At 37.0% G+C, this 13,083-nt stretch overlaps 1 protein-coding gene across 1 annotated transcript in view; it reads left to right on the top strand.

Moving 5' to 3' along the window:
* Positions 1–203: 203 nt before the first annotated feature.
* Positions 204–13,083, top strand: part of LOC124615656 (chromodomain-helicase-DNA-binding protein 1) — a 78,995-nt gene continuing 66,115 nt past the window's right edge. Inside the window, exons 1-8 of the mRNA XM_047143672.1 lie at positions 204–230; positions 316–443; positions 552–720; positions 5,938–6,077; positions 9,093–9,290; positions 10,005–10,180; positions 10,337–10,506; positions 11,035–11,194. Coding sequence (XP_046999628.1) covers positions 204–230; positions 316–443; positions 552–720; positions 5,938–6,077; positions 9,093–9,290; positions 10,005–10,180; positions 10,337–10,506; positions 11,035–11,194 — 1,168 coding nt within the window. The remainder of the gene's footprint in view (positions 231–315; positions 444–551; positions 721–5,937; positions 6,078–9,092; positions 9,291–10,004; positions 10,181–10,336; positions 10,507–11,034; positions 11,195–13,083) is intronic.

Consider the following 13,083-nt stretch of genomic DNA (forward strand, 5'->3'; position numbering starts at 1 on the left):
GCATGGCATTTCCGTGGCTTGACATCAATGTTCAGAACCTCTGAAACACTTCACAAATAAATTACCTGTATTAACTTGTGAACTAGACACAAGTGCTTCATTTCTTGTAAAAGAGCATCCTTTGTGAATGTCATATAGTGGTACACATTGACACATTGTTTTCTATAACCCATCTTAATTCATCCTGTTTATAGTTGTGAAACATGCAGTGTTCAAAATTTTATTTGTTCGTTGTGTATAGAGCATAGTGGAAGTTTAAAACGTAGCTACATTTTGTTGGAAGCTATAGAAAATTAATGTTTGTTTCCTCTGCAGGACTCTGGTAATGATAGTCCACAAGACTCTGCTTCTGAGTCTGAAAGGAATTCTGGGTCAGCATCTGAAAATGAATCAAAAAGTAGTGCCGGTTCGTCTAAATCTGGGTCTGGATCGAGATCGGACAGGTAAAGCCTCTAACTGTAAAGCTTTAAACTGTCAAATAATTTCATTTATGCAATACATTATCTGTTTATGTCAACAAAATGGTAATAAAAATTACTTTTCTCTTTTAGTTGTTCGCAGTCATCAAAATCAGGTTCAGGTAGTGGCAGTGGGTCAGAATCGGAGAAATCTGGCTCTGAAAAAGATTTTAGTTGCGAGAAGGTTACCATCAAGAAGGAAGAAGCCAGTGACATTAAGCAGGTAACGAAGAGAAGCTCAAGATCGAGAAACAGCTCAGAGGTAGGCGATACAGTCGAAAGGTTTTGTGTGGCCTTCCTCTGTGAAATTATAGTGTTAAAAAAAACTCCATTTTTGTATCGACTTACAGTTTGTTTCAAAATCAGATAGCAGATTAAACGACAAGGACACATTACTAAACAAGAATGTTTCTGTCTACATTCCTGTTCATTATCCAAGTTTAATATGTATTTCAAGTCCAAGTCTAGCATCTCAGATTTTTATTATTTTTTTGTGCAACAGAAAAGCTCATTCCACTTGTCCATCCTTAATGCTAATTTTTAATTTGAGAACATATTATATAATCCTATTCAAAGAAATTCTTTCTATCCAGAAACTAAGAAGTCCATTTTAATTTGCCTGTGCCCCATCCATGCATAGTTAATAAAACGATGAACTAACAATTTCAAAACCAAAGACGTCCAACCGCTTGTCGTGTACTGATGTTTTCATCACTCTTTAACCACCTTCCACAGATGCTCACGACAGTGGCATGTGAACAGCTGACCAGCTTCATTAGTGCTGGTCCATAACAATCAGCCCGCTGTCAAAGTTACTTATGTCGGTGGATTTCCCAATTTGTGGTCTGTATTGTCACTAAAATGTGTGTCTATTCATCTCTGCTCCTCTTACACTTTCATTACTGAGTCACATGCTTGCAGTGCCACCAGATGGCATCCATCCCCACAGTGGCAATGTCGTAATGTTTTGGCTAATCAGTGTAAGTGACTTGAAACCTCCCATCCATCCATCAGTTTTCTTATATGGGTAGAAATTGGTACAGTGTTTCACATGTACTTGTAGCCATTGTTACCTTTACTGTTGTTTTTGCACTTGCCAAATTCCATGGAGCTATGGGATGTATGTCTTTACTGACCCTCCATTATTATTAGGTTGTCTGATTCCAGACTGTTGTTGGTTAAGTTGTGAACATGTGCTTTATTGGTGTTTCATTTGAGTAAATACAGAGCCTTATTCTTCAATATAAGAAGTTAATTGGAAGTGCCTATGAGTAGTGAATGGTCTCAAAGAATAGTATAGTGACAGCTGTCAACAAGCAAACAAGAAAATTCAATTTCAGGAAGTAATTTTTAACAGGACATCTTTCTTTTGCCTTTGTGGGGATCAGTATGTCATACAGCAATATTCCTAACTCATTCATTTTGATTGTACTTGTGTGCCTAGAGGCATTTATTTTACTGTACTTCACTGGGTTCATGTCTTCTGATGTTCAGAGAATATTCCAGTTTTCACTACAGAATGATGAAAATTAGACAAATAATCGCAACAGTAAAACAAAGAAAGAAAAAGCCAGATGTGAGTGGGAAACTGTGAGAGATAAAACTGAACAGAAAGCAGCAAAAAATTGAAGCTGGTGGAACTCGGGTACAAGTCGAACAATACAAAGAATTGAATGAACATAAATCTAGGTGTAAAGAATGTTTCACAGACAATGAAAGGGAGAGTATTCTTTGAGAATTTTGGAATATGGATGATTATTGTAGACGTGAGTCATTTGACTATTCCAAAATCCGGACAACCGAATGTATGCAGAAGAGAAATTTTTTTAGTATTAAGTCTAGAAAGATAACCTCTGTCACTTGCATAAGTTGTCGTATAGTTATCTTTGTAGGAATAATAGATAACACTAGATGTATGTTCAGAATAACAAAAACAAATTAAACTTATTAAAATCAACAAAAATCAGTATTTATTAAGAGATTAGAGACACATATTCATACAATACATACATACATACATATTTTCTTAAAATTACTAAAATACTGCAACCTTAATTGTGAAATACCTAACAAAAGTTTAATAAGACAGTGACTATAGTTTAATTTTGTTTAAAATATTTGGTAATTGTCATTTGATGTAAACAGTTTTTTCGTACTTGAAAATTAACAAAATGACTTCTATGTTATCTCCATTAACAGATATCAGTCAGCGTAATAGTTGTTTTCTAAAAAGTCATTTTAATGTTTCAATAATACCTTGATCCATTGGGATGGCAGAGGTGGTGCGGGCAGGTAATGCCAGCACCATATCCGTGCATGCATGGACTAGACTGCAAAGATATTTGCTCACAGTTGACAATTCAGATTATCACAAACTTGTACAACTGAGGTCTGGGTAATCGAGCCTCCACCAACATTATCATCACTCTGGCAAAGCAGGCAGAAAGAAAGACAGTAGGAGATACAAACAAGCAGAAAATGAGATACTTAACCCACAAGTATCACCCATTAATCTGTGGACAAAATGCTTCTTATTTGTAAAGCATATTGTATGAACAGTTTTGGTATTAGTAAGAAGTTTGTAATCACTATTGTTAAAACTGCTTTGTTCATTCTCTAGTTTTATTGATGACAACAACAGGGAGAGACACCTGCACAAAAACAAACATGCTGATTCAAAAATCAGATATACCAGGCTGCTCATTTTCTTGATATTATAGTACAAAAGCCAGTATACAGGAAAATCTTTGACAAAAAGGTACTTTCCACGTCACTAGATCCTGTCTGAAATATGTGCAGGGTACACCCATGATGTAATGATCATGGTGAAAGAACCTTATGGAAAAAAAATTTGAAGTGGATAGAGTTACTGAAGAAAATGTGGCGGATCTTCTTTGCAAGAAAAGTTTGGAAATTCTATGTGACTTTAAAAGGATTGACATGTCATGAAAGAAACTGATTACAATACACTGAAGCCTTTTTTGAGTTAGGGATCCTCCTCACTAGTTAGAAGAAGAAAAAATGTTGTTGTTATGCAATCGCTAATTCCTGGTGTATTCCATTTGCATTACCTTAACATAATATTAACTGGTGTCATCAGGAATGCTCTCCCAGGTGACACACCAGAAAACACCATCAGGCTAGCATCCACGAAAAATGAAAGTTTGAACAAAGTATCGAGAGCACTATTATGAATTTAACCTACATAAAAAGGTACATACCAGAGGATTTCAAAGCATTATTGGCTTGTGGTTTTTGGACTGCTTTTCATAATGTTATTAGGCTTCTTCCAGATGTGAGTAGTATAAAAATAATTTAAAATCTTCGTCTTCTCTTTAATGTAGTATAGTGTCAGTAAGGTACAGTCACTTTCTTATTTTAAAGACTTGCATTATTTCTGAAAATGGTATAAGTCCCCATAGATTTGGTGCAAAGGTACAAGTCACAACTGAAGGCGCTCAAACCATATTCTTCAAAAAGTTTCTGTTTTAGGAGATGAGTGATATACTGAACTGTGCAAATGGAATTTATAAAACTATACCACAGAGCAAACAAAATGAAAACTCTTCCATTACAATTTAGTAAGATGTCATTTGAACTTTTTGTCTCCTGTAAATTTGCGGAAAATTAGGTTTATGCACTTCTGATTGCAATAGCTCATCCTGCTATCCATTTCTCATTTCTTCCCTATCTTCTCTCTTATCTGCACTTCGTTCTAATATACATAAATTTTTTATTGATGGAACAGCTATCTATCACAAATTTTGATCCATTTAATTTATTTATCTGTGATCCATATCAAGGTCTGCAAACTCAGCACACGCTGCATACACTCCGAGTCCAATATAATTCAGTAATGACTAACTTTTACAAAATCTTGTTGTTAATGTAGAAATGCTGATGATTTAGAGCAAAACTGGCACTCTCAGTGCAGATAATGTTTGTCCAGTTACCGTACCTATGAAATAGGCCATAAGTCAGTTGTCGCTAGCCATTCTTGTACTTTGTTTCTCCTAGTGTAGTGGTAGTCTGTTGTGAAGTTGACTAGTGCATAGTACCCATAAGTCAGTTGACACTAGCAGTTTGAAGTTATGTTGTCTATTGTTACCTGAGAAACAATGAATAGAAAGACAACCACAGAACAGTGTGTATTTGTATTACAAATAAGGTGGAAACATGGCAATTAGAGTAATGTTTCTGATTAGTTCGTGGAACATTTTCCAAACATCCAACCTCCGTCTCAACGAAGATTTGAAGAGACTGGGTCGATAGTGGAGCTTCCTTGTTCAGGTAGACTAAAGTTTGTTACTACAGAAGAGAATCTTAACATGCAATGCTTTTTGCTGACGCTGACTAAATCCCAAACAAAAGTGTCCAAAGAGTATGGAATAGCAAAAACAAGTCTACAAAGAACTAAGAAAAGGCTGAAATTTACGCATACTGCACTCTTCAGTACCTAAATGTAGATGATCTGTAAAGGTGTATGGAATTCTGCGAGTTGTACACAGTCCAACAAGAAGCCAATCCCACTTATTACAGAAGTATTCTTTGGAGAGCCAATGTGAATTTTAGGGCAAATGGCAGAATGAACAGTCACAACTGTGTCCACTGGGATTCTACAAATCATTATGTAGCAATGGAGACAGAGTTAAACTCTCCTGGAGAGACTGTATGGGTGGGGATTGTCGGCAGTGGGGTGATCAGGCATTATTTTTTAACAGTATTTTCAGTCCTGTAAATTACCTAGATATGCTTCAGGTTGTTAGAACTAGAAAGTTGTCTGCTTATTGAGCATCTCCAGCCAGTTAAGGAAAAGTTTATGAGGCAAAAAGATCAAGCACCCCTGCCTTATGGAGTAATTGTGAGACTTTCTCAATGAAAATTGTGATGAATGGATTGCTGTTGGGGTACTGTGCTATTGAATGAACACCATGATCCCTAAATTTCACACCCATGGATTTTTCAGTCTGGGGAATACTAAAACATGAGTTTTATTCAATCAGAATTCATGTTGTTGAGCATTTGAAGAAATGAATCCAGTCAGAATTTGAAAACCTACAGTCCCGAAAGATTTGTGATAAAATTTGCAAATCAGCGTTGAAATGACAGTAATTTAGAAGCGAAGGTAACATCCCAACAAAATTATTTACATTCTACTAGCACTTTCTATTGCCACATTTGTAATGGAATGGCATAATTTCCACTGTAAATGTGAATTGTCACTCCAAAGCACTAGCCATTCTGTATTAATGACAATGTACTACTTACGTTAGTCAGAGCCTGAAATCCATCACAAATGAACAAGTTTCAGCACAATAATATTTGTGACTGGTAACAATATTTTTATACTTTTTCCTTGGGATTTTTCTTACATCATGTAATACTTTCATTTACCTTTTTCAATATGCATACAAAAAGTTTTATTTAAAGACTGTTGAGTGTTTATATGTATACGTGTATGTATCTGTTACTTTTTCAGTGCTGGGAAGACAATCCAGATGTATATGGAATAAGAAGATCAGGGCGTTTCCGAAAGGAACCTGAGAGATTAAATGCAGCTGAAAGTGATTCCAGTGACAAGGGGAAGAAAAAGTCTACAGTTAAACGGTCTTCAAAGAAGTATGTTGTAGGAACATTTCTACTGTAGTTTTGTCTCTACCATGCTGCATTGTACATACTCATGTATAAAATTAGATTGTTCCATTCTAAAAATAATCATTCATAAAAAAAACCTTTAATTTCCATGAAACTTGTCGAAAAGAATTGCCCTTAACTGAATTTCTTTATATTCATTAGAGGCATACTACCGTTATAGTCAAGCACACTAACATACATTTGTACAGGGGCACTCAACTTAGAGGTGGTGAAAGAAATTTTCACCATCAGGGTTGGACCAGTAAGGGCAGGAGAGTTGTGGAGAAAAGTTCCTGATCACCAGAATTTGCTTCACTATTCAGGGTTAAATTCCAAATGTTCCCACTGTGTCATGATGGGGGCCATGTGATATTGTGTATGGTGATTCATCCATGGGATGGGGACATTACAGTTGGTGACCATTTGGTGCAGAGTTCCACCTTATCCTTTCTCTCTCTCATTTCAGCTGCACTGACACAACACATACTCCACACACACTACTCACAGTTACCAAAACTTAACAGAATAATCTAGGGCATAACTCTCAGTTTGTGAGGGAAAGATGACATGGTGTGTGAAGAAAGAAAATCTATTCATCAAGTGGCTGAACTTACCACTCAGGGTTTCATAGTTATAATGGCATAATGCCAACACTTGAAGTTTCATGGCACCTTTTGTAGTGTTTACACTTCAGCTCTCATGCACTGCAAATTCATCTGAACTTGACAGTCTTGTAGTTTCCATACTAGAGGATGCTGGAGTACATTAACAGGATATACTTGTGGTAATGTATGACATCAATAACAATACTTTAGGAGCCAAAAATGAAGGTATAGTTGCTTTGTAATCAATGGCAAATATATCAAAACAGTAACTACAGTTGAGTGAGGAAGGTCCTTGTGCTCCATAACAAATACTTGACAGTTGACAAACCCAATTTCCAGTACCATAGAAACCACAAAAATAAAATATTTTCCTCCAGATGTACTTCAAACTAAGATGTTCGGAGTTGTAGGAGTCTTCCCTCTGGTATTCTGTTACAGTATCATAAACCATAAAAATCTAGTCAGTGTGTCCCACTCCACTCGCTTGCTTGTACATTTGCTTGCTAAATAACTTCTGATTTATATCTACTCCATGATGGTATTCCTGTTTTCACTATCTGTTTCCATCTTGGGCATCACCACCATATTTCTGAGTGCAGAATTGGAAAAAAGAAACACCTGATATGAACAATTGCCACTTAGAAATATATGTCAGCAGTATTTGCACAGGTACTATTGCATACATGTAGTGGACTGCCTGTGGTTTGACAATTAAGGAGTGGGGCATCCCACACGAATACTGCAGGACAACTTCTGTACCTCAGCTGCTAGCCAGCTGGAGGCTGTGGAGAACCAGTCTCACAGAAATCAAGAGCTTAAGACTGTTTCTTTCATTGAAGATGTTTTGTATACTCAGGAGAGTCTCAAATGGCATGAAAATCTATTATTCCTTAAAACTACTGTTCCAAGTCACAGACATTTTGTTGAGGAATTCTTTCATGCCGAGTGCAATAAATGTTCACAGGAACTAATCAGTGCGAGTAGAATGTGTTCGAGATACCACTGGGGATAATGACAGCTGTTTGCTAATACTCTCTATAGCAGTAGTGCACTGAAAAGGATGTAAGCAACAGCAGGTCATACATGTGCCCCAAAATTCATCGGCATTTAAGGAAAGACAGTAATTTTATTTTTTTCGTATGTATTTCAAAGTACGCACACTGGGAACTATTCATTGTTCTGGTAGGACCAGAAGTATTAAGTTAGACAAGCTGAATAAAGTATCTCACTGCACATCTGTTGGCTTCTGGTTTCAACAGTTCTAGCTGCCCATTGCTGTTCCACATATTCCTGATTTTTGCAAGATCTATCTTTCCTGTCTTTCACATAATTCAGTGACCTGTATGTCAAGTGCCGCTTGTATAACCATTGCGCTCCGGTATATTAATTCTGAGTATATGTAATGCTTAGTCATCTTTTTGATGCAGCTGCTCATCATTTGCTTGGCAACTCTGAAACAGGCATGTTGAGGTTGTGCACAGTTAACTTGAGAGCTCAGATGACAAGCTTTCAGTGAAATCTTCGGTCTTTGTGACTTAGATGTGGAACTGGAATGGTAGAGAAATAGTCTGAAGGTGGTTTGATGAACTGCCTGCCATGCATTTCAGCATGAATTACAAAGTAGTCATGTAAGTGTGAAAGATTAAAATAAAGTATGGCACTTTTTTTACTTTTTCCTACGAAGTTACTCTCTTCCTTTGTGCAGCATATTTTGTTAGAACAATGAATGTTAGTGTGTGACAAATTTTCTTACCCATGCCTGGCAGCTCTCTCTCTCTCTCTCTCTCTCTCTCTCTCGCACGCATGTGTTATACACAAACACTCCATAAGAGTTTAACAAGATGGCATTGTGTGCATCAAGAATACAAAGGGCACACCTTTGCAGTGTTAGGAACAATTTAAGCTGTAATAATTTGAAGGCTTGCTGTATTTCATTTCCTATTTATAATGATATGCAGTAGGTTGAAAATGAGCAGTTGTATAAGTCGTTAATTGTCCAGCATCACTGGTGGTGACTGTTGATAGTTTTGTTGTCTAATTTGGCAAAAACTTTTTTGTTCCTTGTAAAATCAAATGCCTTGATTTGGAGAATTTGAAGTATTCATTGTCTGGCTATGCATTCGGTTATAATCCTGGAGTCATAAGTGAGAGAAAGTATTTCGTATCTTAAGCCAGCTATCTTTAAGTAGACTTTCCTGAATCATACCAATCATCATAGTCAAATATTAAGAGAACAGTAAACCCAGAAATGAAAACTGACCTGACAAATAATTGCTGATATTGTCAGTTTTTTTTAGAATATTATCTCCACATTTATGAATAGCATGTGTAGTCTTCACTGTTCTTATTGTTGGAGTACTAAATGTTCCTCTGAACATAATGATTTTCTTTGCAGCTCCAATACGTGGAATTCTGATACCTCAGAGTCTGAAGATGAAGGCGTGCCACCTCCTAGGAGCAAACCACCTTCAAGGAAGGGAAAGACAAGACCCGTGCGTCATAAACCTGAAGGAAAGAAGTCTTCACGTAGGAAATACAGTGAGACTTCGGATGAATCAAGTTTTAATACAGATGAAGATGCTGAGAACCAAAGGCAAGTTCAAAAATTACTACAGTCTTCAATAACAAAAGACATCTTAAGCAAATTTGATTAAAATTATTTAAGCAATCTTTACTACTAATCCCAAGAGGAGCAAAGCTTACAATTTAATTTGGGAAAAGCATAAAATATTCATATCAAAATAATTTTGAATTGCTGTCAAGACACTGAAAGTGTGTTTGATTAGCTTCAAAATGAGTGGGTAAAGATAAATTCTGTGTCGCAAGCCTGTGACCAGACTATTGACCTTACTGCAGGTACAGTGCAGCCTTTCTATTTGCTGCTGTGCTAGGAGGGCATTGTGTGGTGGGCCCCACACCCTGGTTGCCTTTTATTCTCAGGAAAGATTCCTGATACTTTGACAGCAGAGTAAGTGGATTTGGGACTGTCACGGAGGGTAGTTAATCTTCCTTGCTTTACATTAGTACTTATTTGTCTATTTATCATGATAAAGTGCTGTTTCACTGTGTTAGCTCTTACATTCTATGCAGGATCTGGATAACAGGAATGAGTAGAGTTAGCACAAAGTGAATTACAAGAAGAGTTAGAACTATAGAAATTTCATAATTCAGTGTACCTGCACTAACAGTAATTTACCACAAGAGTAATTTGTGTTTGCAATGATAAATTAAGTGTCACCAAATTAAAACACATGTCTGTAATCCTCGTATCCTGCCGTATTCTAAGTTGAAGTTGTAATATGTACAGGCATACCAACAGAAGAGCAGCGACTGGTGTAAGCTACAAAGAAGAAACCGAAGATGAGAAAACAGATTCAGAAGATCTAGTTGAAGTTGACTGGACAGAGCCTGCTGTTCCAGCAGAACCTGACAACGCTGAAACTATTGAAAAAGTGTTGGCGTGGAGGAGAGGTAAAAAGGGAGGTATGTCATCATTTATTAAATTCATAACATTGCCTTCTCTAACCACAAAATTTGCATTGCATATCTTTAGTTTCTCCTTTCCGAAAAAAAGATCAGTATCCAGCCTTAAAATTCAGATGTAGTAATCAATATAATGGCTATTTTTTCCATACCTAGTTACTGGCAATATGACGACTGTATATGCTGTGGAAGAGAATGGTGACCCCAACAAAGACTTTGATCCTACTGATTTGGAGAATAGTGAATTACAGTACTTGATAAAATGGAAAGGTTGGTCGCATATTCATAACACATGGGAATCAGAAGAATCATTAAAAAGTCAAAAGGTATGTTGGTTTTCTGGCACAATTTGAAATCAAACAATGGAAAGTCCAGGTTGGAATATCAACAATATTATGAAAAGGATAGACTGCTAATCACCATAAAGATGACACATTGAGTTGCAGACGGACACAACAAAAAGACTGTTACATATTGAGCTTTCGTTTCAAGCCTTCTTCAGAATAGAAAATGCACACACATTCACACAAGCAAGCCTACCTCATGCACACATAACCGCTTTCTCTGACCACTCTCGCTACGTGTGTAAGGTGGGCTTGCTTTGTGTGTGTGTGTGTGTGTGTGTGTGTGTGTGTGCGGCTGAAATCTCAGTGTTTAATAGTCTTTTTCATTGTGCCTGTCTCCAACTCAATGTGTCATCTTTATGGCGAGCAGCAATCTATCTTTATCATAATATTGATAATGTGAAATCATTCATGTAAATCCGACAATATTGTTGCTGCCTAAATTTGCTGCACTGTATGTGCCATATTTGTTTTTCCAACAGGGTTATGTTTGCTACCTTCTTTTTATAGGTGAAAGGAATAAAAAAGCTAGAGAACTATATTAAACGTGAAGAAGAATTGTCAATATGGAAAGAGCATGCAACCCCTGAGGATATTGAATACTTTGATTGCCAAATGGAACTTATGAGTGAACTTCTGAAAAGTTATAATAATGTGGAGAGGATTATAGGTAGGTCTTCCTGAGCATTGCCTTAGTTATACTTCAGTAATTAATAATCATTCTTCCAGACATCTGACACACACACACACACACACACACACACACACACACACACACACACACACATATTCTCTCTCTCTCTCTCTCTCTCTCTCTCTCTTCCTCTCTCCCTCTCCTCCCCCCCCCCCCCTCTCCCTCCCTCCCCATTGGATTTACTTCACCTTGCCATTTATCACATATTCATGTACTGTGAATTGTGTAAGAGAAGTCATGTGATCAACTTTGCATCGTAGCATACCAAATTTCCTCATACATTTCACAGATATCAAACACACATTTTGAGTGTTGGTGAAAAAGCCTGGATGTATGTATTTTATGATTGATTGGGACTCGCCAAATAGAAGTGGCATAGAACAAAAGATATGAAGCTGCATAGTGAGCAATCAGGTTAGTCGAGTTGTGAGCATCTTTAAGAAGCAGTAAAGGATATCAAGGAGAAATTTTGGAAGGAAACTGAAGTTCGTAGGGAAATAAATAGGAACTTTTATGTCTGCCAATGACGTTGTACAAATGAAATGGAGGGCTCTTGAAAAGAGGTTGTAAGATCAATCAAAACCAAAGTAAAATGAGGGTAACAGAATGTAGTCGAATTGAACTGGGCAGATGGAGGATATTACATTACAAAGTTACATGCTAAAAGTAGCAGAGGCGTTTTGCTATTTGGGACGCTAAATAATTGACAATGACCAAAGTCAAGAAGGTATAATAAGCAGACCCCCAACAACAAGAAAAGAATTTCTGAAAAAGAGAAATTTGTTAATGTCTAATATAAATTTAAGTTTTAGGAAGTCTTTCTGAAGATATTTGTCTGGAGTGAAGCTTTGTACAGAAATGAAATGCAGAAATGAAGAAAATAGAAACTTTTGATGTGTAGTGCTACAGAAGGCTGCTGGAGATTATCATATATTGAATAAGTAATACATTGGCTGCAGATTTCTGGACCTGCATTATCGGGTGGGCTATTGGTCTCCCCTTGATAGATTATGGCTGTACTACACAAAGGAAACAGCTACTTGGGTAGCATAGTACTTGTGGAGTGCACATGTGGGATTTTTAGGCAAGATGGTAGTAGATCACTTGTCAGACAACACACAGATGGAGAAATAGAACCACATTAAGAGTACTGACACTTCAACTGTCAAAATTTTTATCAGTAAATTATCGAAATATTAATAACGAAATTCCCGAGTTTACTGTCTTCCAGAAATTTCTCTTTGCTGAAATTATTTTCAGGACCAAGAGCTCCCTGAAACCCTAAGTAGAAGGTATTTAACTATTCATGGATGTATATTGCAAAGACAGATAAGACACCATGGAGGGGGAGGGTTCATTGCAGTTGACAAAAATATTGAATTTGATTGTGAGCGTGAAGTTATCTGGTCACATATAACAGGTCCAGGTGAATTCAAATTAATTGATAGATGTTTTTACAGGACACGGAATCCCACTGTGACAATTTTAGAGTCATTCAAAGAAAGTCTGTGATCAGTAACACAGAAATACCTAGACCATGCAATATTAGTTGGAGGCGACTGTAACCTCCCAAGTGCAGTCTGGGGCATGTGTGGATACATTGCAAGGTTTACAGATAGCCAGTCTTGTGAAGTACCTTTGAACACAGTGTTACAAAAACTGTCTTGAGCAGGTAGTTCAAAAGCCCACACACACAATGCAAATGCGTTAGACCTTGCCACTGCAGAGAGGCCTGACCTTACCGACTGCTTCAATATAGAGACAGGGGTTAGCAACCATGATGTCATCATAGTGACTATTGTTACTAAAATTAATAAATCAATCAAGAAGGCAAGGAAAGTATTTCTGCCAGAAAGAACAGACAA

Source organism: Schistocerca americana, chromosome 5 (genome assembly GCF_021461395.2).
Source record: "Schistocerca americana isolate TAMUIC-IGC-003095 chromosome 5, iqSchAmer2.1, whole genome shotgun sequence".
NCBI lineage: Eukaryota > Metazoa > Arthropoda > Insecta > Orthoptera > Acrididae > Schistocerca > Schistocerca americana.